We start from the raw sequence: 27,530 nt of genomic DNA on the forward strand, positions 1-27,530 counted from the left end.
AAGCACCTTATGTCTACCTTACCTAAAAGCACCTACCTAACTTGCAAGATTGTACTTCTCTGTATTGCACTACGTTATACCAAGTAAACTGTTCTGTTTTCCTAAAGCATTGGACTCTGGCCTATTCCTTGTGCACCCTTGCCCACACCCACCTGTACACTTGGATTAAATCTTTTGGGGTGTTGTTAGGGTGTCAGCTGTCTGGGGGGGAGGGGGTCCTTCACCACTCCAGGTTACTGTGACATGGGCCCAAGTGACCCTAGACCCACTCAGCTACCCCACCACCATACCAGCTGACAACCGCTCACCGCACAATTCTGATATAAATAATGTCTAACTCCTTCATACTGGGCAGTGAGGATGCAGGAACACTGACAGAAGTAAGTTGTGATGTGCACTCTGTTGCATGTGCTCTCTGTCTTGAACTGGATGACGTTGTACAGAATAGGTCAGGAAAGGACAAGCAAGCCGGCCAGTCGCCACCTAATATATGATGTCCCAGGGCTGGAGCGTCCATATTGTCTATAGATGGATGTCAAGATGAGCAAGAAGAGACCAGTTCAGGCCAGCAATAAGTAAACAGTGGTATTGCTATTGCTCTGTTCTTGCTGTGTGGACCTGAATCTGCCAAACTACTGATACTGTCAGCGCTGTAATGTCCGTGCATGCTCCCAGCCTGGGGCACTTCTCAGACTATGGCACTTTTTCAGGCTATGGTGGAGACTAAGCTATGTGGTCATATTGCTTTATAATGTCAGGAGGTCATTCACATTTACATAATCTAAGGCAGATTTCATCAGCATAAATAGCTGAAATCTGCAGCATCAAATCCACAGCATCAAATCTACAGTGTGAAACCTGCAGTGGATAAAGTACTGTATATGTGAATATACCCTATTTTTTATTTATTTTTTTGCTTTTTAGTCTTCAAACAAGGGGGTAAGTAGTCTTGGTGTGATAAATTAACTGTTTGTGGCGTACCAACTTCAAGTCATTGAAGTATAATGGGCTACATGTAATCAACTAGTTATAAAGTTTGGTTAACTTTCCAATTTTTTTTTTTTTTTGTGGAACTTTAAAGGGAACCTGTTCCTAAGACAATGCTATCTAATCTACCGCCATCATGCCACGGAGCAGAAAGAATGAAGCAGACACAACTCAGAGATACACAACCCTGTGGGAAAAGATTCAGCACAACCTGTATCTCCTTTCCGTAAAAGACGTCCGTTATTCCATACACTTCACTGCAATTTATTGAAGTCAATTAAAATGATGTAATACCAGACATATTTTTTTTACACAAAAAGCGGATGTCTTTTTCCCTTTTGGGACGTTGTGTGAACATAGCCTTAGGGTGCCACTACAGATATAGTGGGAATCAGGCCCGGACTGGTAATCTGGCAAGCCGGGCAAATGCCCGCTGGGCTGGCCAGATTACCAGTCTGTGGGCGGACCGAGCGGGCTGCGGTGACCGAGGCGGGCTTCGGTGACAGGAGGCGGACCGAGCGGGCTGCGGTAATAGGAGGTAACAGGAGCGGGCTGCAGAGACCGGGGGGCATCTATAAAGGAGGGGAGAGAAGAGAGAGGGGAGCCATCTATAAAGGAGGGGGGAGAAGAGAGAGGGGGCCATCTATAAAGTAGGGGGGAGAAGAGAGAGGGGGGCCATCTATAAAGTAGGGGGGAGAAGAGAGAGGGGGGCCATCTATAAAGTAGGGGGGAGAAGAGAGAGGGGGGCCATCTATAAAGGAAGGGGGAGAAGAGAGAGGGGGCCATCTATAAAGGAGGGGGGAGAAGAGAGAGGGGGCCATCTATAAAGGAGGGGGGAGAAGAGAGAGGGGGCCATCTATAAAGGAGGGGGGAGAAGAGAGAGGGGGCCATCTATAAAGGAGGGGGGAGAAGAGAGAGGGGGCCATCTATAAAGGAGGGGGGAGAAGAGAGAGGGGGCCATCTATAAAGTAGGGGGGAGAAGAGAGAGGGGGGCCATCTATAAAGGAGGGGGGAGAAGAGAGAGGGGGCCATCTATAAAGGAGGGGGGAGAAGAGAGAGGGGGCCATCTATAAAGGAGGGGGGAGAAGAGAGAGGGGGCCATCTATAAAGGAGGGGGGAGAAGAGAGAGGGGGCCATCTATAAAGGAGGGGGGAGAAGAGAGAGGGGGGCCATCTATAAAGGAGGGGGGAGAAGAGAGAGGGGGCCATCTATAAAGGAGGGGGGAGAAGAGAGAGGGGGCCATCTATAAAGGAGGGGGGAGAAGAGAGAGGGGGCCATCTATAAAGTAGGGGGGAGAAGAGAGAGGTTGGCCATCTATAAAGGAGGGGGGAGAAGAGAGAGGGGGCCATCTATAAAGTAGGGGGGAGAAGAGAGAGGGGGCCATCTATAAAGGAGGGGGGAGAAGAGAGAGGGGGCCATCTATAAAGGAGGGGGGAGAAGAGAGAGGGGGCCATCTATAAAGGAGGGGGGAGAAGAGAGAGGGGGGCATCTATAACAGAGGGGACCATCTATAAGAGAGGGGGGATAAGAGAGAGGGGGCCATCTATAAGGGGGCTACATAGAGGGATGCATATACAATAAGGGGGTCACAAAGAGTCAGCCTACCCACTAAATGAGGGTGTAAAGGGGACAGTACAGATGTGCAGTTAGTATAGAGATGAGGATGGTGTCAGAGTGAGGAGCCTAATATGTCTGTCTGCGGTGACATTAGTCAGTATGCGATGGGATTAGTCAGTATGCGGTGGTATTAGTCAGTGTGTGGTGGTATTAGTATGTGGAGGTGTCAGTCAGTATGCTGTGATATTAGTTAGTATGTGGTGGTATTAGTTAGTATGTGGTTGTATTAGTCAGTATGCGGTTTCATTAGTCAGTATGCGGTGGTATTAATCAGTATGTGGTGGTATTAGTCAGTGTGTGGTGGTATTAGTCAGTATGTGGTGGTATTAGTCAGTATGTGTTGGTGGTGTTAAACTGAGCACAGTGACCGGGCCAGAAGCAGTCTGTCTCTGTACACTGTGTAGTGGTGATGACCTGTAACTGCAGCTCAGCTACATAGTACAGAGACAGAAGCTTCTGACCCCATTTACTGTGTTATTATCTGTAATTCCAGTCATGGCCGTGATGATACATGTAGCCGTGCTGCACTCACAACATCGTCTCATAACTTATCACCGCACGGTGAGTGAGCCTGTGTGCTCGGAAATGCCAGGGCTGATTTTTAGTCCCAGTCCGACCCTGGTGGGAATGTCAATAAAGTATTCAGGGGTTGCAGTGGAAGCCAGTGTTAAGCATCCTTACTATTTCACAGTTTGGGTGGTTAGTGTGCTGTATTCTTGACTGGGGATTATTGAGTCCTTCTCAACCCTCCCTTTACCTATAAAGACACTAACAGCTAAGTTTATTGAATACAAAACATCCAAACATATAAACATAAGACCTGTCCTACATAAATAACATCAGGTGGAGGTGGTCCTTAAAGCCCTATAATGACATGGCGTTAACCACAGGTTGAATCTCCAGGTAGTTTGCACAGGTTCAGAGGCATAAAGTTAAAGTGAAAGTACCATCAGGTATATCGCTTTGTGTTCTTTACATGATTGGATTGGCGCCAATGCGGAGACGCCGATGCCGCTGTCCTTTTCTTGAACCGCTGCCTGATTCCCGCGTACGGCGCTGGTCTATTCCCAATCACTGGCCTGGCATGAGGCACTCTCCCCTTTTCTCTGTGACGCAGCTCCATTGATTCTATTTTATACAATAAGCAAATGAGACTAGTTACCATTAAATTTCTCTTAATTAGATAAAAACAATAGAATACAAATAGGAGAAAAACCAGACTGCAGTGAACAGGTAAGCCGCACCATATGCATAATGTTCATATAGATCACATAGTGAAAAAGTAATGTGATATATATATATCTTAACTCTACATGTATTTTCTCGCTTATATGTATAACAAAGCTGTGTCCAAACTTGGACAGAAGTTACCTGGGCAGCTTTAACCAGAGGGCAAAAGGTGAGCGTGCACCGGGCCCACTGGTTAAAGGGCCCCCCCCCCGAGCAGGCCGGCTGTTGCTATGAGCGATCAGTGCAGTCGCACAGGGCTCCGGCCACCAGCCTGTCAGGGGGGAGCTCCATGGATGGGTAATCTACTTATTCATCCATGGCGCCCCCGGCAGGACCCCCCGCCCGGCCGCCTGCCCGCCGCTGCGCTTCAGTAGCAGTGGCACTGACAGAGAGAGAGCTATTGTTTCTCTCTGGTGTCGGCGCCCGACATCACTGGACGTCAGGGGAGAGCGGCCTCTTGTGACCGCTGCAGTGTGGCCACAAGAGTGATGAGAACAGGAACGCGTGGACCCAGGTGAGTATAAGTGTTTGTTTTTTTAATGTTATATGGGAGGGGGGTGCACGGGGGGGGGGCTATATGGGAGGGAGAGAGCGCACAGGGGGGTTATATACTGTTGGGGGAGTGCACAGCAGGGGGGCTATATACTATTGGGGGGGCATAGGGGGTCTATATACTATTGGGGAGAGCACAGGGAGTCTATATACTATTGGGGGAGAGCACAGGCGGGCTATATACTTCTGGGGAGAGCATAGGGGGGCTATATACTATTGGGGAGAGCACATGGGGGCTATATACTATTGGGGAGAGCACAGGGGGTCTATAAACTATTGGGGGAGAGCACAGGGGGTATATACTTCTGGGGGAGAGCACGGGGGGCTATATACTATTGGGGGAGAGCACACAGGGGGGCTTAATACTATTGGGGAGAGCACAGGGGGTCTATATACTATTGGGGAGAGCACAGGGGGGTTATATAATATTGGGGGGAGCACAGGGGGCTATATACTATTGGGGGAGAGCACAGATGGGCTATATACTATTGAGGAGAGCACAGGGGGGCTATATACTATTGGGGAGAGCACAGGGGGCTATATAATATTGGGGGAGAGCACAGGGGGGCTATATACTATTGGGGGAGAGCACAGGGGGGCTATATACTTCTGAGGGAGCGCACAGGGGGTTATATATTATTGGGGAGCGCACAGGGGAGCTATGTACTACTGGGGAGAGTGCACAGGGGGCTATATACTTCTGGGGGAGCGCACAGAGGGGCCATATACTACTGGGGAGCACACAGAGGGGCTATATACTACTGAAGAGCACACAGGGGGGCCATATTCTACTGGGGAGCGCACAGGGGGGCCATATTCTACTGGGGAGCGCACAGGGGGCTATATAATCCTGGGGAGCGCATAGGGGGGACTATAAACTACTGGGGATGGCACACAGGGGGGCTATATATTACTAAGATAGCACATGGGGGGTCTATATACCACTGGGGAGAGTACCTGTTGTCATAAAAAAAATTCTTGACATGTCTTGACATGTCAAAAGTTTTAAAACAACTGTACAAAAATCAATAGTACAAGTAAATATAGGAAACTCTGTAATAGGTTTTATGAGGCAAGAGAGCTTTCTTCTGTACTGACAAGGCAGAACACACACACACACACACACACACACAAACACACACACACTTCTTATCAGTTCATTATAAAGAAAAAGTCATCTACATCAGAGAGAAGAAGACTAAAGATGAGTTTGTACTGCCCACTATTGTCTATGGAGGGGGGAAGGACTGAGGGGCATGAGTGATCAGGAAGAGGAGACAAGCAGACTGTGCAATGTGCAGACTTTTTGGCCACAGAAAATGCTGGATTCACATGTAGATTGCTCAGACTGCTCTGGGAACTTCTGAAGGTTTGCTACAGTGTGGTAGGATTGTAGGATTTTGCTTCTAGTGTCTATATAGTGTATAGGAGACAGCACAGAAACTAGTCTGCACAACCACACTGCAACTGAGCATAGGGAAAGCAGACAGAGAGGTGGAGTTTGCAAGGTGGTAAAAGGGGGTAAATGGCATATCCTAGTGTTATAATGGGAATATATATAGTCCTGCTCCTCATAAAGATACACAGGACAGGGCATCTTGAAAAGCCACCTGAAATGACAGCTCTACTGTAAGTTTACACAAGCAGATTTGCAACAATGGCCGTGATTAATAGAAAATGTATGTTGCACTGCAGTCAATGGAATCCTTAGCAGATGCAGGAAAAACTGACTATTTATTGAATAGTCAGTTCACACCATGAAAGTGTCAGGAACTGTTCATAACAGTAGCAAATCCCCATAGAAAACCTTTCCTGCTCCCCATATTGGAAAGAATACCACTTCATGCAGGACATACAGCAGCTGATTAGTACCAGAAGACTTGAGAATTTCTTTTTAATAGAAGTAAATTAGAAATCTCTGGCACTTTCTGGCACTAGTTGATTTAAAATAAATTTTGCGAACTACCCCTTTAGATGAAATCCATGTTCCGGTAATTGAAGTGATGTTTACTTTTTAGAATCCCCCCCATAAAATTAGCTTCATATAGTTACCCTCATTGTTTACCTGTTGGAGTAAGTGCAAAAGCTCCCAAGTAGGGATGGTCCGAACCTGCCGAGGTTCGGGTTCGCCATAGGCTGTATCCCAGTTTTCCAGGCGGTCCCCCCGCTTTATCCACCCTCTCCACTGAGGTGGAAGACAGCGGGAATCATTGCCGAGAGTTCGGGTTCGTACGAACCTGAACCTCGGCAGGTTCGGACCATCCCTACTCCCAAGGCTTTATCTGGTGAATGTTACCATTCACTGGAAATGGAGGAGGACCCGGTGGCATGTGCGATTGATCCTTAGGCTTTCTTTTCAACCGTATTGTAAAGACCAGACCTAGTAAGACTAGAAGGAGAATAGAGTGGCTAGGAGCATCTTCACTCTTGAGGGGACACTTATGAACAGTCCGCCGAGGAGTACGCCAGTGATCTTTTGTACCACACTCTGGGGCTCATGTAATCCTGTATGTCCTCCTGGTCACCTAACTAGTGTATATGCACACAATAATTTTCCACTGACTCATTTTGGCAAGTAATCTCATTATTTTGAAATGAACAGAGCCCTGGTTGTATGAACTAATACATGTAGTGGTGACATCCCGAGAGATAACAATATATTCAGACCTTTGTCCACTCACCCAGCCGTGAGTCACCTTAAAAAGGACACTGATACAATGCAATGAGCTAATGGAAAGCATACAGTGTGTCTTAGGGCCCTATTCCACGGGACGATTATCGTTCGCATAATCGTTAACGATAAACGATCCAAATGTCTGCTATTGTGAAAGACCTGAAATCGTTCACCCATTTACATGGAACGATAATCGTTACTTATGATCGTTCTTGCGGTTGTCTTGTCGTCGCTATTGCGTTCGTCACTACTGCGAACGACCGAACGACATCTTATTCAATGCGATCGATTTGCGAACGAGCCACGATAAAAATAGGTCCAGGTCTTATTAAACGATCAACGATTTCTTGTTTGGTCGTTAATCATTACTATTCACACAAACGATTATCGTTTAGATTCGAACGATTTAACGATAATCTGAACGATAATCGTCCCGTGGAATAGGGCCCTTAGTTCTACTTTAGAATTGTAGTCACGGTGCAAAATGCATAAATTACATGAACCAGAGAAGTTTTCTGCATTGGACAATCCACTTATTTGTCATCAGGCCCCCCAGTGATCATTTATAATAACCTGGCAGGACATGTTTTCTGCTACAGTGTTTTTTTGTTTTTTCACTTCTGGTTCTTTCCTCTTCAAGAGAATAATTCAGACAAATTGTGTTTTTCCATGGCTCCCTTTATTTTACCATGTATTGTAAAACCATAAAAAAAAACAGATTTGCAGCATTTTACAGTAAAAATATAAATATCCGTTTTAATTCATGTTTTTAGAAATGTGATGTTAACCAAAGAAGGCGATTTTGGCAAATAAAATAAAGAACGTATTTTAAAAGTTTAGATTTGCACACACTACTTTACCAATTATGTAAATTTTTTTGTGGGGTACAATTAAAATATGGTAGTACCCCACAAAGGAGTATTTTTTATTATGGTAGATTTTTCAAAAGTACTTTTAAAAACATTCTTTTTCCTTATTTATTTTATTTACTTTTATTTTGAATTTTCCCACTAGAGTACTTGTACAAGTGAAAGCTTAAAGGACAACTCCCACAAATTTTTTTTTTAGCTTATTTAACACACATTACAAAGTTATATAACTTTGTAATGTGGTTAAATACCCGATCTGGCCCCCTTCCCCCACTTTTGGACCCCCGACCCCCCACCCGGAAGTTAAAGAATATATACATTACCTATTACGATCGTCACAGTCCTCTTCTCCCGGGCGGCATCTGGTGACGACGACGTCAGAGCCGGGGGGCGGTCCGGGTCTTCTTCCTCCTCGGCGTCTTCATAGAGAGTGAATGGGACGGAAAAGGCTGCTGGTGCACATGCACACCAGCAGCCTTTTCATTGGCTGGAGCGCATCACATGGCTTCCAGCTTGCTCAGCCCTGATTGGCTGAGGTTGCTGGAAGCCATGTGATGCGCTCCAGCCAATGAAAAGGCTGCCGGTGCGCAAGCGTGTCTGTGTTTTTTTTTTTTTGGGGGGGGGGGTCCCACGGGAGTTGTCCTTTAAAGTGAATGAACCATTAGGGATATCACTTTTTTTTCTACAGCAGCAGGGATCCCGGTGGTGCAGTACTTTCTTTGAAATACCGATTGTTTCCTGAGCTCTGTGCCGCGCCTTGACTGGGAGCGGGCCCACCGCCCCCAATGTGACCATATCACCCTCCCCTCTGTGACGCAGCTCCATCAGATTCAATGGAGCCGCGTCACAGAGGGGAGTATGTTTCTTTTAATACACCAAATTCTGTAGACAGTGGAGTGGGTGTGTGTGTGTGCTTTGTCTGAACATACCCCCTGCAACATCTTGAGTTGTGCCTCTGTGCCAGTTCAGTTTTAGTAAACCTGCATAAATATATTGCGGTGTCACTTACAGTCCTATTACACGGCCCGATCATAAAGTGTAAACGATCTGCTAGATCTAAACTCGTTTACTGAGCAATTACACAGGCTGACTATAGGCAGCAAGGCCTGCACGGACATTGTTAGCGATGTCCCTGCAGCCCTTGCCTTTAGTGTAAAATAATAAGGTATTTACTTACCTTACCATGCTCCCCGATGTCCTTGGAGGCCTTTCCCGATGTCTACAGCTGCAGTTCTGCCTTCTGTTTCCATCTCTTCACTGACAGGCCACTCAGCCAATACACTGGCCACGGTCCTGTCTCAGCCAGTGATTGGCTGAGCGGCCTGTCAGTGAAGAGACTGCGCCAGAAGGGAACAGAAGGCAGAGCTGCAGCTGCAGACACTGGGAAAGGCCTCCGAGGACATCGGGGAAGGCCCGAAGACACGAGGGAACGTAGTAAGGTACGTAAATACTTTATTATTTTATACTTTAATACCATTACACATAGAAATGTGCGCCCGAAGGCCCAATTTAGGTCCTGAACTGAAGACACGATCAGCCGATGATCCTTGTCATCGGCTGATCGTTGTCCTTATTACAAGAATTGATAATCAGCCAAATCGGCCCGAATAATCTGATTTTCACTCCGTGTAATAGGGACTTTAGGATGCAGCTATTTTTCTTTCAGAATTTTCTTTTTGCTTGTGTTACTTTGACATCTGTAACTTTTTGATATTTTTATTTTTGTTATTTATTTCTAATATTTGGGTACAGTTAGTATGTGTTAGTTACTATGATTTGGTTGATGATTTTGGTTGTAGAAAAAAAAAGGAATCTGTCAATGGCAATTATTGCGCAAAACTGCCTACATTTTTATATAGCTATTAAGACAATGATACGCAAGGAGACAAGGAGACGCATGATACCTTTTATATATCTATCTGTGCTTTTGTAATGTAGAAAAATACTTTTATTCCTTGGTGGCAGGGTCAAAGAGGCATTCAGAGGCTGGAATGCCTCCTTACTCCCCTTCCCATCCCTATTAACAGATGGAAGCTAAGTCCTGTTGTCAAATCTCACAACGATGAGCAATGTGCATATATAGAGATTTGGAAACAGGGCTCACTGCCAAAAACTGAGCCCTGCTGCAAAGATAAAAAATAAAACATATTTCCTCCCTGTAGTTATTCTGACAGTTTCCAGTGCTCAGTGCTCTGGGCTTCTTCCTGCTTTCAATGATAAACTGTCCCTGCAGGAGCTGCTAACTTACTGACTGATGGGGGTCATGGCAGTGGTCCATGACTGGCTAAGCAGGAATTTTCTGCAGGGTTCGCATATCATTAGACATAGAAACTAGAGCATTGGACGATTAGGGCGGATGAGTATGGTTTCATTTTTATATTTGCAGCTCCTGAGACCATTTGCCAATAAGAATTAAAAAAAAAAATGTAAACATATATGTAGATTGTATTCCTGGTAAATATTTACACAAATGACATCCCTTCCATTGCAAAAGATATGCTGTTTGCCTATAGCAGTACTGTGTCTATATGTTTATTTTTTGGTCATAGGTCACATCAACTTTTTTAAAGGTTAGATCTGTAGGATTGTATAACATTTATCTATATACCTGACCAGTTACTGTATCATCACTTAAGTGCCTAATAGTTTTTCCCGAGGCCTGCTTGGACAGATGACTGAGGCCATTACAGTTTTAGTCCGAACAGGACTCGGTCTGATTGCACTTACCCCCTGCACCACCAGCCAGAACCATGTTCAACTGCTAGAAATGGAGTAAAGTGTTGAGCTTTGTTTTAGGGCTAATTCAGAGTTGCCGTTATTGCCCTATGATTGCTCACACAAAGTCATGGGCAGGAGTCCATGTACAATGAGCAAACAACACTGCAGAGACACCATCACATGTCTCAACGTCAGTGAGCTAGCTAAACCTTTCTCTGTAAAGGAACAACCCAGCCAAGGAATGTCTCCAGTCAAGAAAACCACCCACACAAGGTATTCATCCACACAGAGCTGTTTCGGGGGAATTTTCCCCTTATCAGTGTGGAGTAGGATTCTGGCTAGTGGGAGAAATGCCTAGTAAGTGCATGCAAAAGGACGCTGGTTGACCTTAGGGAGATCAACCAAAACACTGCAGAGACACCATTACGTGTCTTGACGTCAGTGTATTCTAGGACATTGCCCCCTGGGAAATCAAATATGCAAAAAACACTGCAGAGACACCATCACATGTATCGACATCAGTGAGCTAACCAGATCTTCCTTCAGAAAGGAACAACCAAGCCAAGAAATTTCCCCAGTCAAGGAAACCACCCAAGCAAGGTATCACTCCACAGACAGCTGTTTCCAGGTATTTGCCCCTCATCAGTGTGGAGTAGGATTCTGGCTAGTGGGAGCAATGCCTAGTAAGTGCATGCAAAAGGACGCTGGTTGACCTCTGCAGAGACATTGTCACTTGTCTCGACATCAGTGTATTTTAGGACATTGCCCCTTGACACTTTTGGCAGTAAAAGTGGCAGTAAAAGGTTCCTATAGTTCTTGGAGAGGACAGTGATTTAATAATGAAACTTTTCAAACTAGGGCGGCTGCCTAAAACACAGAAGTGGGGGATCTGGAATTATTTATCACGCAGTCATCTTTTTTATAATATTGGGTGCAGCAATTCTAGATGTGGGTAGGTGACTAGCAGAGGCATCACATGGTTTTCTTATCTTTTATTATGGAAGCTTATTCTGGCGGCTCTGACAATTTGGTGCGTAATTGTTTTTGGATGGTAGCTATGATTCTGAAATGTTTTTACTTTTTTGAGGTTACTAAGGTGTTTATTCTTATCGACAAGGTTAGAACATGTACAGTTAAACCTGATGATTCAGCTGAAGACATTGAGGTTTTTTAGGTGTTTGGGATAGAAACTGTCCCATCTGAGGTATGTTGGACAGTTAACCGGCTAAAGGCCCTATTTCATGGAACGATTATCGTTCATAAACTCGCTCCAACGACCGCTCGTTAACGATTACTATTTTACGATTACGATTTTTTTTTAACGAACGATAACACATAACACATGTGGGAACGTGAACGATATATGTAGTGTAACGACTATTTTTCGGTCGTTACATGGTCGTTTAAAACGTTCGCCAGGGTGATCATGACCATACGACACACCTACTTTTTTAAACCTTTTTACGAACGACTGAAAGATTTCTAATTTTACGAACAGATTAGCGAATTATCTTTCAAAGACCAACAAATTTTTTTCGACATGCTGAAAAACAATTTTGAACGACTCACCAACGATTTTGCAGTTGTCGTTCGCTCATTTACAGCTATTCCATGGAGCGAGTTTATGAACGAAAATCGTTCCGTGAAATAGGGCCTTAACACACTACACAGAGCTTTTTTTTTTCTAGGAGTTTCACTCAGTATCTGCCATGGTGGTAAATCTCATTTGAAACGTTGGAGTCATTTTTCCAAAACCACTATACTCAGGGGCGAGGTCTATGTCTTCTGGAGGTATGTCAGAGCATATGTCAAATTTCTGAAGGATGGACGTCAAATACAGAAACAGCTCCATACGTGCCAAGCCTTCCCCGGGACAAGCTCTCTTACCTAAAAGAAAATAAGATAAACAGTGTCAGGATTTATAGGAAAATAGTAGGTAATCTAGGAACATAGCTGTAGCTATAGGGTGGTGCAATAGTAATAGACACACTCATACACACAGAGGGGGTTTAAAAGCCCTTTTGTCACATAAAAATACACTGATGTTATGAATGACACATAGTAGATTTACCAGTTTCACATTGAGGCTATGTTCACACTTCGTAAAACTACGACCATAGTTCTCGCCGCAGAACTACGGGCGTAGTTTTGCGGGGTGGAACATAACCTTACTTTCAATGGGATATCGGCCGGAGCGTACACACATCGTATACGCTCCGGCCGGGATCTAAGCGGCGCCGCAAATAACTGACAGGTCAGTTTTCTGCGGCCAAAATTCAGTGAATTCCGGCCGCAGAAAGACCTGTCAGTTCACACAGTGAAGCAAGCGGCTCCGGACGCTCGCTTCACTGAGAGCTATGGGAAGCTTTGATGTGGGCGCGCGCTGATGTGCCCGCATCAGTGCTCTGCAGCCGAAAGATCATCCGGCCAGAGACCGGCCGTTCCGTGACCCGGCCGGGGTCAAGGAACCTCCGGTCTCTTACGCAGTGTGAACATAGCCTGAAGCTATTAAGCTTCTTATTAAGCCTAGGACTGGGTAAGTTTGTATTTAACTTTTTCCTACAATCAGACCAGAATTTTGGGGGTTTATTCCTCAGTGCAGCCAAGCAGTTCTAGCCTAGAAGTTCTCACCACTTATTAAGTGCAGTTCCCAACTGGGTTTACTGCAGGGTTATGCAACCATTATAGTTGGATGGTGTCCATCTGTGTCTTGTTTGTCTTGTGTATTTTATATATCTGTGATGTTGCTAGGTTTTATACTATTTTACCATATTTTGCATTGAAATTGTATTTTATATTGAAATTGTATTTACACCTTGTAAAGATAGAACCTAAACAATTAACATGCCTAACCTCTTCCCGCATATGGACGCGCCGACACATCCTGCGGCGAGTAGGGAAGTTCAGCACCATGACCCTGCTAGGCAGCCCATGACACTGCTATCTGCAGCCGCGGATCGCCGCTCCCAGCTAATTAATCCATTTAAATGCAGCTGTCAAAGTTCACAGCTGTATTTAAATGTCTTTTGTTCCCCATCCTTGGTGTCTGGTGGGGGGAATCTCCCCTCCGTGACCGCATCTTCTTCATTTTTGCAATGACACTGATCCCAGCTCTGTAATCCATAGATCCTGATCTGCAGCAGCCCAGAGCAATATGGCACTGATCTAATCGATCAGTGCTGTATTAAAGTGACACCTTTTTGCATTATGAATTCTCTACACAGGTGTAAAGAGTACATGTTGCAGTTTTCATACCTTATCTTATATCAAACGTCATGATGCTTGTCCAGTTAAAAGTGATCTTTTATTATCTGCGGATTGTGCCACTCGGACGGGGTTTCTCAACTAAAGCACCACTTAGCCCCGCCCACAACAGCGCTTTAGACTCTGCGTCTAGGCACCGTCTCTTCGACAGCCATTGGAACGGGACTGCCTAAAGGTCTGGGCCCCCCCTCTAGGTCGGCCCATACCAATGGCCACCAAGGGGATGGGGCCTATGCGTGCGCTGCGGCTATAAAGCCCCACCAAGGTAGCATAATCTGCAGATAATAAAAGATTACTGTTTACTGAAACAAGCACCATGGCATATAATATAAAATAAGGTATAAAAACTGCTATATTTACCCTATACATCTGTGTAGAGAAAATTTATAATGCAAAAAGGTGGGGGGGACAGTGTCACTTTAAGTATACTGCTCTGATCTCCATGAGTAACTAGTGCAGTAATAGTAAAAATGGGTTTTTTTTCCGTTTTTTATTAATAAAAAAAAATCCCCTCCCCTAATAAAACTTTAAATTCCCCCCTTTTCCCCATTTTATAAACAAAAATAAATAAACAAACATATTTGGTATCACCACGTATGGAATCACCTAAACTATTGAAGTATAACATTCTTGATCTTGCACAGTGAACGGTGTAAGCATAAAAACCCGCCAAAGTGAAAAATTGTTGATTTTTTTTTGTCTCATTCAATCCAGAAAATTGTAATTTAATTTGTATTGTAATCAAAAAGTTGCTTAAAGTGACACTAAACAATGAAAGGAAAAAATGTCAGCTCACCATCCCGCTAAAGTGTCCACAGTGCAAATCCAGTGTCCCGTAGAGAGGAGCACGTGTAGAACGAGGTATTGCGAGCCGTAACTCGTATAGGATCCAATGGAAATGTGAAGTCCACAGCTTCTTAAAATGTAAAAATCTTTATTTTGCGACGCAAAATAAAGATTTTCACATTTTAAGGAGCTGTGGACTTCACCTTTACATTAAAGTGACACTGCCACCCACTATTTGCATTTTGACTGCTCTCCAAAGGTGTAAAGGGTAACTGTTACAGCTTTCATTACTTATTTTACATCTCATGGTGCTTGTTCTGGTAAAAAGTCCTTTTTATCACCTGTGGATTGGTATGTGTGGGCAGGGCCTTGTGGCCTATGTGCCACATCGCTACGCCCCTAGTGCCACTTAGCCCCACCGCCATCGCCACATAGGCCACATAGACAATCTAGGGGGTGCGGCCTAGAGCTTTAGGCTGGCCCTTCCAATGACTGCTGAGGGGACGGGGCCTATGCAGCGATGACGTCACGGATGGGGGTGGGGCTAAGTGGCGCTAGGGGCGGACCGATGTGGCACATAGGCTGCGAGGCTCCGCCCACATACACTAATCCACAGGTGATATAAACAAATTTTTACCAGAACAAGCACCATGAGGTTTGATATAAAATAAGTAATGAAAGCTGTAACATTTACCCTTTACACCTGTGGAGAGCAGTCAAAATGCAAATAGGGGGTGACAGTGTCACTTTAAATGCAAGGAAGGTACCGATAGAAGGCACAGATCATGGCGCAAAAAATGACTCCTCACACAGCCCATGAGACAAAAGGATAAAAGCGTTATAAGGATGAGAATAGAGCAATTTGTTTATTGCTAGTTGTTTAAAAAGGTTTAATTTTTTTTAAGCCGTCAAATAAAAATTACAAATACACAAATTAAATATTGTTGTAATCATACTGACTTGAGGAACATAGATGACATCTTAGTTTTACCATAGGGCGCATAGTGTAAACACGCTCCGCCCCAAAAAAATAAAATAAAATAAAATAAAAGAATTGCCCCTTTTTTTCAACTTTACTGCACAAATAATTTTTTCAGCTTTGCAACATATTTTACAGAAGCACAGTCTTGTGTGCCCAAGCCTTCCACTGATACTGCAGGTAATGAATAGGAGAACTGCTGCCTAGGGCATTCCCAATGATGATGTGGGTAGGGAGGAGGGATGGAGGGGTGGTGCAAGGCTTGTGCACACACACTCTAGGCCATGCCAATTTGACACAGGGCTGCAAGTTTAAAAGTTGTTTTTAGGACAATAACTGCATCACCTGCCAAACGGACCCCAGGACCGATCTTGGATTGAAAGCAGCTATCCGAAGGTACAAGTTGCTTTAAGGTATAAGGTCTAGTTTACTGTAAGAACATAGGATCACTTACCTGCTGCGAAGGCCATAAAGCCCTCACATTTCTTGAACAACCCATTTTGGTCTAGGAAATGTTCTGGATCAAATTCACTTGGTCTTTTGAACACAGTTGGGTCATAGAGTACCGAATGTAAAACAGGAATAACGACAGTACCCTGGAGGACAAGACATCCTGTATGGTCAGAGATCACCCACATATATAAAGCAGTAAGTTGTATTAATAAGAGTTTTTTACTACCTTGTGTAGAGTATAACCTCTAAAAATTGTGTCCTCTGTCACAGCACGGGGGGCACCAAGAGGTAAGAAGTCAACGAATCTCATTATTTCATGGATAACAGCTTCAGTGTAGGGCATTTTGGCACGGTCCTCCATAGAAGGCCTTCGCGTTCTCCCAATCACGTTCTCTATCTCAGCTTGGAGCTTTTCTGAGAAAAACGGAAGGATCATTGTGTAATCTTCTTTTGACTTTATCAATGAGTGTTTGCAATAACCATGGTGTAGGTGCTGTTACGTTCAATATGTTATTTGTCCTAGGTAAATGACCTCTGGAATAAGGTCATTGGTCGGAAATGAAGGTATGCTTTTGTTTTTTTCTATGGCTGACAAATTTAGACTTAAAGGAGAAGTTGGACAAAAAATGTTATCAAAGTATTGTATTGACCCATAAAAGTTATACAAATTACCTCCCAGAGCTGTGCGGTGGCTGATGAAGAGGAAGATGACAAGACTGGGCACTGGAACCTAAACCCTAGAGTGGGTGACCAGGGCAACCGTGTGCCCAACAGCTGCTGTTGCTCCTGGCACAGTTGTGGTGCCAGTGTAGCCATAACATTATGCCGGGTCAGTGTTCCCCTCTACCCCGGAGGATGCTTAGTGTCCTGGATACTGCCTCTATCTGAACAGAGGTTTTGGGACCTGCATACTGCACTTCAGCTGAAGAGGACGTTTGGGGTGAAGCACTGATAGAGTAGCCCTGTAATCTCAGGGAATGATGGCTGGCCAGAAACAGCTCAAAGGGTTTTATTACAAAATGCTACAACCAAACATCATACAGATTTGCAGTTACATTTTAGAAATATTAAAAATTAAAAAGGGGGGTTCTGATAAAAAAAAAAATCTAATCTAATTTTTGAATTAATATAAAGGGTATCATATCTGTTATCCAGAAAAGAGAGTGTATAAAATGCAGGACAGGATGCAGTGGTAAACCAGCAATGCTTGCCCTTTTTTCATGGTGTGGGTCTCTGAGGTTAAAGGGATTATCTGGTGAAAATCTTAAATTTGCAATTTACTTCTATTTAAAAATCTTCCCATACTTATCAGCTGCTGTTTGTCCTTCAGGAAATGTTTTCTTTTCAGTCTGACACAGTGCTCTCTGCTGCCACCTCTGTCCGAGACAGGAACTGTCCAGATCAGGAGAGGGTTTCTATGGGGATTTGCTGGTGCTCTGGACAGTTCCTCGCTCGGACAGAGGTGGCAACAGAGAGCACTATGTCAGACTGAAAAGAAAACATTTCCTGCAGGATATACAACAGTTGATAAGTATTGGAAGACTTGAGATTTTTAAATAGAAGTAAATTACAAATTTTTTGTAACTTTCTGAAACCAGTTGATATGAAAGAAAAAGATTTTGCTGGAGTACCCCTTTCAATATCTACTGATCATAAAATGATGGTGTGTCTTACTAAATGAGATGGGGAAACGTTCAACTATGACAACCAATTGTGCTGTGTCAAAATCCTTACTTTTGATATTTGGATACTTCATTAGGATTAGAAGCCCATATCCCAGAGTACTGCTGGTAGATTCCTGTCCTGCAAAAAATATATCCAGCGCTGAGGAAAGTAAATTGGGCAAATTGAATTCTGAATCTGGGTTTTTGCTTTCCTGAAATAAGAGGAAAAAAAACATCAGCTTGCCATCAACTATTCCTTCTTAATCCACCATGAACACTAAAACTACAGTTTGACCAACTTTCATCTAATATTTATGGGCTCTTCAAAGCCTGCAATTTTATAAAGTCTTTCCTTTTTCAAGATTTTATATAAAACAGTGAGAAAATACCTGACCTACCTGAGCAGTCGCTTTACCTTTTGCTGTAAATGGGGGCACAAAAAGAGGACTAACTATTGCAAGGCAGGGAGATCTAACTAGTACAAGGGGGCATATTAGGGGACCTAACTACTAAGTGGGGACTTAAATGGGAACTAACTACTTACATGGTGACTAAACTACTACAAGTGGGCACAACAGGGGGCCAAAAACTAAGTATTATAAGGGGGAGCTAACTACTTATGAGGAAGACCTTATTTCTACAAGGGTCACCTAACTCTACTTGAGGTCACATAAGGAACCTAAAAACTTACAAAGGGGACCTAACTACTATATGGGGACCCAGAGGAGAAGCTAACAACTACAGAGCAGAAAGGGGAACCCAACAACTTTCAAGGGGGCATAATTACAGTACTGTGCCATTAAGTGAGCCTAGCTGCTGTAGGGGGACACAGCATAAAATGAAGTCTATAGCACGGGCGGAGATGTGTGCGGCTGTGAGCGGGGGCTGGCTGTGGAATACACGGCAGGTTATCCGCCTAGATTCCTTAGTGTGCACATACCCTAAGGCACCATAGCAGATATTTGTTCAGCAATTCTTTATTGATATTGTCTGTTGAATTTTTCTTGTCCTTTCGATGCTAAAATAAAATGAATATCACTGGATTCTAACCTGTTGCATCTTTATGAGGAAAGCATCAATATAATCTCGGGGGGCATTGGGGTCCAGTGTAGCCTCGTGCTCCCGTACTATAGCTTCTGCATAGTCCAACTGTGCTTGGTAGTTCTCCGTCAGCTTATGATGAGGCCCCGGGAAATAGCTTAGAATCGACGGTATGAAATTGTACAACTATAAAAACAAATATAAAATAGTCATAATGGCACAAAATATGGTCTGTACAACCCTTAGGAGTATTACAACTATACAAAGTTCTGACCATAAAAGTTTGGTAATTGCATGTCCGGTGTTGGCCACATGATGGCAGTCACATTGTTTCTTTGATTTGCATACAGTACAGTTACTGATAAGTCTGCAGTACTAGAAGGCTTACAGACATATAAGGCCTGCAGAGAGCACGGTGTATACACATTCCAGCTGCTCCCTATATTATAAACAGCGTTTCATCATCTTTAGTATACAAATATTGTAGAGGGGATTTTTCATTTACATTTTTCACTTTACTTTTCTAGCTTTTAATTTTTCCCACATGCCAATTTTAATTGCATAAAATGTATCCGATGTCACGCAATGTAAAATAAATTAGCTTTTTTTTTAGTGCACTTTTCTGCCCTGTGAATTCTCATATCACCCAAAGAGTGTGACTTTATGTCGATTCTTTGAGCGGAGAGCGGAGGAAGCGGACGCGCGCGAGCCCTCCTATAGAGACGTCGTTTCAAGCTATGTTCAGGCAATGTAACTTTTCGTAAAAGTACGTCCGTTGTTGCAATCGCCAACAACAGTCGTACTTTTTTTACAAAAATCTACGCTGCTTAGCCTTCTATGGGCTTAGCCTTCTATTCAGCGAATAGCGGCTGCAGAAAGCTCTGTCAGTTCACACAATGAAGTGAGCAGCTCCGGCCACTTGCTTCATTGTGTGCAGTGGGGAGTTCTGATGCGGGCGCGCATGGATGTGCCTGCATCAGAACTCTGCAGCGCCAAAGATCATCCAGCCGGTACTGAAGTACCGGCCGGGATAATCTTTTCAGTGACCGGCCGTTGGCTGGTCTCTTACGCCATGTGAACATGGTGGGATTCTGTGGTGGAAAGCTCCATTGTGGAATTCCACCAATTTTGCTCAATGTGAATGGGCCCTGAGTGGGGAAAGGAGTAGGCAAGAAAAAAACGATTCAAATTCTCTCTATGAGTGGGTAGGATTTACAAGCTAAAAAACTATTTTTTTATTACCTGAACCCAGATGTTGTCCACCCTTCTGAGATTCTCAGCTACAAGGTCCAGCAGTGTCTGTAGCTTTGGATCTGTGTATTCATATCTTCTTCCAAATAGGACGGAACAGATGACATTAGAGATGGAGCGGCGGATGAAGAACGCTGGACTGAAGAGGGAACCTTTAATATAAAAGCATTGTCATCCAACACATCATTCTAACTGGTTACATGTTCATTTTTCTTGTATGATTCTATTATTGATTAATTCTACTATTAATTATTATTGTTTTAAAATGGCATGGTGTAGAACTGGTGCAGTGTAGAACTTATAAGGTTTCAGACTGGGGTATCTGGGGTTCACCAGAGGAAACGATCCTGGGGGCCCACCAATGAATAACCAGGAAAATTATATGTCAGTCAGTGTTAGTGCAGGTTCTAAAGCTGGGGGCCCAGTCCAGCATCAACAGGCACTTCTGCTTGAAAGTTACAGGACCCGATATGCAGACTTCAGTAAGCATGGTGGTTCTTACCATGAGCCACAAAACATGATGACATAGTAAGATCGCAGTGCTGGTGGAGCTGAGACTAAGCTGAAAGGCCAAATATGACAGTCATCTCTGCTACTAACCATTTGTCTCTCGAAACATGTCCAGCAGATGCTGAACCTCTTCTTGAATCCGCTCCTCAATGCTTCGTTTACCCATTCCAAAATTACGTAGCGTGCTCAGTGAGAACCTCCTCAGTTCTTTCCAGCGTTCTCCATTACTAAAGGCAATACCTGTTTATGTAAAAACATTTCTATAGTATTGTACCATAATATGAGAGCAAGACTTTTATATATAGGTTTATCATGCCTGACACTTTCACTGAAACACAAATAGGGGATTTATTAAGACCAATATTTCTCATGATGGTCTTAAAAATCCCCCCGCCAGTGTGCGGGCTCACAGTATTTATGAAGAGGTGGACACTTCTATATAAATCCCATGCACACTGGAGCCCCCTGTGCTCAGAGCTGGTGAAGATTTCACTAACAATTCCTGGTGTAAATGGTGGTAAATGCAACCCACCACAGAATCCATGCAGATAACCTTTGGCGGATTCAGTGCACACTCACACTTGAACATCTGGCCATCCCATAGGCTCCATTCTATGTTCGGGCAGATTCTGCCGCCCGTCCAAAGAATTGACATTTAAATTCTTTTTTGGGCGGACGGCGGAATCTGCTTGAAAAGAATGGAGCCTATCAGACGGAGAGATCTTCAAGCGTGGTTGGGCAAGTGCATTGAATCTGCTGGAGGTTATCCATGCATATTCCATAGTGTGACTGGGCCCACATTTCCAAGCTCCTAAAGTGGAATTTTTTAGAGTTTACACTGAATAGAACCGTGACTGACCGTATCCCTTGCTGGTTAGATCCACTATTGGGAACTCTGCTCGTCCACTAAACTTGTCACCATTGTCCACAAGGGCTTCCTTCACGGCTTGGAACCCACAAAGCACCACAGCAGGCTTTGGGCCCATATACAGGGTGTAGACAGGTCCATACTTCTTACTAAGCTTTGAAAGGAGAGCAGAAAAATCTATTACACACATAGCAAATTTTCTAAAAACCTGTCTTTATATTTGTAGAATAGTTAATTTCCTTATTGAATATTTATAGAAGGCATTGTTGTTACTACTGTTTTAAAGGGCTTTTCCACATTGCACCCTGCCTTCTTGTCCCCTGTGCCATATGATGATCACAGTGTTTACCACTGCTGAAATATCTGCTGATCAACTGTGTAAGGGAACTCAGCAAGTGTTGAGTTTCCCTGTAGTGCCACCACAGGAGATATGGGGAATTACACAAATAAAACAGTACAAATAAAAAAAATTACAGAACAGTACAAATATTTTGGGGCCTCCAGAGCATTAAGTGCCACTTGTCATCTTAATACCCTCTGTCAATTTAATGGACATTCTTAGGGTATGTTCACACGTCTACGGGAGAGTGCGCGCTCCTCCGCAGCTGCCGCTCTCCTCTCAAAGAAGTGATGTGTCAGATCCCTGAGCGGAGAGCGGCGGCAGCGGAGGAGCGTGCGCCCTCTCATTCACTCACAGCGGGACACTGAGCGCGCCATATTTGCTCATTGTGAATATACCCTTAATATGGAAAACGTTATTTTGACATCAAAATATGTGCTACATTACTACAGAGAACAAGATCCACAGTCAAGATGCAGTATAGGAAGTTGTAAATTTAACTTTAAAGACTTATTTGCTAGATAATAGTCTACCTACATGGAGATTACTTATCTATGGTATATATAGTAGTTAGCCTGTAGGCTGTAAACTCTATTTTTAGACCCAAAGAGAGACAACAGTCTATTTTTAGACTAGAAAAACTTCCTGTATTGAATATTGCTGGAGGCCGTGCTATTTATAGTGTCAACAGCATAATACATTTACGATGTCTGCTGATAATAACTGTGCACACAGGGACACGGGGTAGAAATTGTATCTTTGCATTTAATACGTTTTTCATAAGAAAAAAAAAGTTGTTGTTTTTTTTGTTGTTTTTTTTTAGCAAACTCTACAAGTGGGTAAAGATCATGCAGATTCCTGGAGTTGACCCTAAGGGGCTCATTGCACGGAGCGATGATCGGCCGAATCGGCCCGATTCGGCCAATTATCGCTCCGTGGAATAGAGACAACGATCAGCCGATGATCGTGTCATCGGCTGATTGTTTATTTAGGTTCAAACCTAAAATCATCGGGCACCGACCGCGCATGGCTGCGTGGAATAGCGATGTGCGGCAGGTGACTGACAATTTCACCAGCACCGTACATTACCTACACATGTTGAAGATCTTCTCCTGCGTTCCTTCTTCCTCCCGGTTCTGCGCGCAGCAGCAGCAGCTTCGGTGCGACCTGTAGCTGACAGACTGCTCAGCCAATCACTGGCCAGGACGGCCACGGCTAGTGATTGGTTGTGCGGTCTGTCAGACAGGCTGCATCGAAGCTGCTGCTGCGTGCGGAACCGGGAGGAAGAAGGAGCGCACGAGAAGACCTGCAACATGCTAGGTAATGTATGGTGTTTGAACAAGGGCTGTAAGGACATCGGTAACGATGTCCCTGCAGCCCTCACTAAACGATTATCGGGCCGTGGAATAGGCCCAGTAAACGAGCACCGATCTAACAGATCGGCCCTCGTTTATATTATTCATCGGGCCCCCATCGGCCCGTGGAATAGGACCTTAATGCTGAGCTTTACTTAGGGTTCTATTACACAGAAAGATTATCATTAGAGATGAGCGAACCTCGAGCATGCTGGAGACCATCCGAACCCGAACTTTCCACATTTGATTAGCAGTGGCTGCTGAAGTTGGATAAAGCCCTAAGGATATGTGGAAAACATGGATATAGTCATTGGCTGTATCCATGTTTTCCAGACGACCTTAGAGCTTTATCCAAGTTCAGCAGCCCCAGCTAATCAAATGCCGAACGTTCGGGATCGGATGGACTCGAACCCGAACCCGCTTCGCTCATCTCTAATTATCATGCAAAAAATTCTAATTAAAACAATAATCGTTCCATGGTTCATGCAGGCAACGATAAATCGATTAACGAAAAAGCACTTGTTTGCAATCGTTAATCAGAGAAAACAAAAAATCTCTTAGTCTAATAGGACCCCTTGAGGATGGGAAACACCACTACAAAGTATTACAGAGGGTCGTCTCATCTCTATAAAACTCTTGTTTGTGGAATCACTAGATGGCAATGTTGGTTTACCAGGAATAAATGCAATAAAACAGGTCAGACGAGAGTGCCTCCAGTACATCTTCCCCGACACCTCCGGCCCGCAGACTCACCTCCAGTATTGGTTTGTGTATCTCTCGACTCTTAAGCTGTAGTAAGTTTCCTAAGACAGGCAGCGGTCTAGGACCTGGGGGAAGGTTTCCTCTTTTCCCAAATAACTTTCTAAGCAGGAAAAGCAGGAATAGAGCAAAAAGAAAAGGAGTCAGGAGCCCGGGAGATAGCTCCATGTCAGTCAGCTGCAGTAAAGGCAGGCACTATAAGGAAGACTGTGCACTCAGGCTGTATATACACCAGATAAGCAGCAGAACATAAAGAATTTGAAGGGTTCAAAGGAGCATTTCCTACAAGCTGTCCCACCCTCTCATGACTTTCCAGTTCTGCATGTACATGTTACCAGGGAAGTTACTTTGCCTGTTGCTATGTATACGTTCCTGTTCATGCTATTTATCTCTCTTCCTGTGTAATAGTCACATGATAATTGGTTTATATTCTTCTCTTTGTTTTCAGTGGATTATTAGCAGACTCTCTCAGTGTCTGACAGTCATGTAATAAAATTACTATACATTTAGCTGTTTCTTAAAAAAAAAAGTTAAAATAAAATCAAAGCACACAGCAGCGCCAAGTCTTTTTTTTTTAGAAGAAATTTTGTAGGTACTTTTTCTAATGGAAAATTACATTGTATAATGGTGCATTGCGTATAGAAATCTACTATATAACATGCATATATTTGACAACTATATGTGAGCAATACTATATAGCAGGGTGACAAGAGACGCAAAGGATCAAACCACATTGAAACCGTAAGAATATGATTAGTATGCACAATGTCCCACTGTGTCACCCTGTGGTATATATAAAGTGGTTGTCGCACATTTATCAGTTATCTAGGGGTGTGTAATGTATCTGGGTGGTGGACTAGTAAATTATAAGAGCTACCCGTTATTGTTTGTCAATTAAACAATCTTCTCTATTGGCTGGAGTCTGTTCAATGTGTATGCATGCCCTCGTGATAAATCAGCCTTTCAGCAATCAGGTGACTGGCAATTTTGCTTTTAAAGATGTTCTGCAGCAGCTGGTATTAATCTGTATCTCAGGATTTCAGCAGGTCTCAGCACCCGCTTTGATCAGTAACTTCTGACTTGCCTGAGACGCAGCATAGGTTCCTCCAGATGACAGTAACACTTGCAATGACTGCTGTGATAGTGACTGATTACTACATTGGATGTTTGTGTGTGTGTGGTCGGGGGGGCGGGGGGGGGGGGTCTTTCAATAGTTTACTATGCAACCCAGCCATTTCTTGTTAAGTTCCCGGGTGCAATGTGCCTCATACAGTATACAGATATACAGATACACATATACACACAACACACATATTGAACGCCTAACTTTTTGGGCAGTTCTGGAGGAAGGAGATCTTTGTATAGTTCTGGCTAGAGGAGGCTCGATACGGTGCTAAGGGAGAAAGTGATTCTGTATAGTGCTAGGGGAGAGACCCTCTGTACAGTGCTGGGGTAAGAGGCTCTGCACAGTGCTGGGGGTAAGAGACTCTGTACAGTGCTGGGGGTAAGAGGCTCTGCACAGTGCTGGGGGTAAGAGGCTCTGTACAGTGCTGGGGTAAAAAGCTCTGCACAGTGCTGGGGGTAAGAGGCTCTGCACAGTGCTGGGGGTAAGAGGCTCTGTACAGTGCTGGGGTAAAAAGCTCTGCACAGTGCTGGGGGTAAGAGGCTCTGTACAGTGCTGGGGGTAAGAGGCTCTGTACAGTGATGGAGGTGAGAGGCTCTGTACAGTGATGGAGGTGAGATGATCTGTACAGTGCTGGAGGTGAGATGATCTGTACAGTGCTGGAGGTAAAAGGCTCTGCACAGTGCTGGAAGTGAGTGGCTCTATATAGTGTTGGAGGTAAGAAGCTGTATAAAGTGCTGGAGGTAAAAGGCTCTGTACAGTGCTGGAGGTAACAGGCTCTGTACAGTGCTGAAGGTTAAAGGCTCTATGCAGTGATAGAGGTAAAAGGCTCTGTACTGTATTAAAGGTAAGAGGCTCTGTACAGTGCTTGAGTTAGGAGGCTCTTTACAGTGCTGGGGTGAAGCTCCGTAGATGGGTCCACTAACCAGCATCAATATATCTCAGCAAACAGGCAAAAACTGCTCCTCATTGACTGTTAGTGTTTCTGCTTTCATCGACTGGCACCTAGGGGTGTTTCTGCTGTTTCTGCTGTCATCGACTGGCACCTAGGGGTCTTCTTTCTACAAATATGGAGAGCTCAGCAGTCTCAGTCACAACATTTAGAGGTTTTGCTAAATGCTCTTACATCTGCCAGGTTGGTGGATACCTCAGATCTTGAACCCAAAGTCTGTGTGTGTACTGGCAGTGTGAGGTATGGCCATCACAATACTGGGTGGCCATTTCGATGGCTGTTACTATGCTAACTGTTTTGAGTTTTAGGCTGATTATACTGTAACTTACTTAATGGTACTTGAGGTCAATGTTACTGATTATTAAAAATGCATTTATAAATAAGTAAAAACCAGTAAAAATATATTTCTTGTAAGAAGGAACCAACATCAGTCCTGAATAAAAAAAAACTGATCAATAAGAAACCAACTACAGTGTCATTTACAGTAGTTATGCCAACAGCTGTGGCAGTAATGCCCGGAGGGAGGAGACAACTATCCCAAACGATAGAGGACGACTTGGTGACAGCCCCTTCCTGCGGCAAATGTTAATTTACAAACATGGACAAGAAAAATAAACAAATACGGGTGGTAAAGAAGCCAAGGGTCAGAACCTTCAGAATCAGGTCACAATTGGGCAGCTAGTACAACATCAAAACCAGGAGAATAGTCAAATAGCAGAGGGTCAGAATAAACAAAAAAATATGTCCGTCATTTTGCGTTTAAAATTGCATCTGTCATTTCGCTGTCTGGCCACCCGTCAATGCGATGATGGCTAGTGGTAAATTATTCTAGTTTAGGTGGACTAATTGGCCTTAGGGTGTGTCTTTAATTGAAACGTCCATTGAATTTAATAGTAAAAATTAAGAAAGTACGTAAAAAAAAGAAACACTGTGTGTGAACAACTAAAAAATAACGTCCGGTGTTTGCAAAAGACGTCCTGAAAATAATTTTTACGGTCCATTACTTTTACTTTGTAATTTTTTTCATTGTGTGCACTGGACGTACCTCATTCCACTGTCTTCAATGCATTAAATCGAAGTCAATTAAATCATGGCAAAAACAGACGCCTTTTTAAATAGAAAAAGTGGACACCTTTTCTGTATGCTAAACGTAGTGTAAACATACAGTAGCCCATAGCTGTTATGTGTGTACTTGAGGCATAGCACTACTCTACAGTATATCTTATTTTAGGTTATCCCTCAGCTAGTGGAGGATCATAGCTTCTATAATGGATTTCAATGCACTACAGTGCACACACAATCCTACTGTTCCCTCAGGGGCAGCAGCATGGAGAACAATATAGATCAATGTGAACAGTGAATCTTGCAATGGGGTGAGATCTTATATTCACAATAAGACAATGAGTTTTTGTACCCTCTGTTCAGCCTTAATATCCGCTCCGGGCCCTCTCCAGCAACTATCCCCCCCCTTCCCTCAGTCAGCTGCTTTGTTGTTTTTCAGAGCAGAACTCATGATGTATTTGATTAAATTTTTATCA

The 27,530-nt window shown here is 43.8% G+C and overlaps 1 protein-coding gene across 1 annotated transcript; it reads right to left on the bottom strand.

The window, feature by feature from the left end:
* Positions 1–11,472: 11,472 nt before the first annotated feature.
* Positions 11,473–24,085, bottom strand: LOC138766068 (cytochrome P450 2G1-like). Its single transcript, XM_069943398.1, has 9 exons — positions 23,912–24,085; positions 21,455–21,617; positions 20,686–20,835; positions 20,077–20,237; positions 18,844–19,020; positions 17,864–18,005; positions 16,356–16,543; positions 16,131–16,272; positions 11,473–12,534 (listed from the first exon to the last, which is right to left on the bottom strand). Exons 1-9 carry the CDS (start codon positions 24,083–24,085, stop codon positions 12,341–12,343), a joined length of 1,491 nt encoding a protein of 496 aa, XP_069799499.1. The 3' UTR covers positions 11,473–12,340.
* Positions 24,086–27,530: the final 3,445 nt, after the last annotated feature.

Source organism: Dendropsophus ebraccatus, chromosome 10, assembly GCF_027789765.1.
Source record: "Dendropsophus ebraccatus isolate aDenEbr1 chromosome 10, aDenEbr1.pat, whole genome shotgun sequence".
NCBI lineage: Eukaryota > Metazoa > Chordata > Amphibia > Anura > Hylidae > Dendropsophus > Dendropsophus ebraccatus.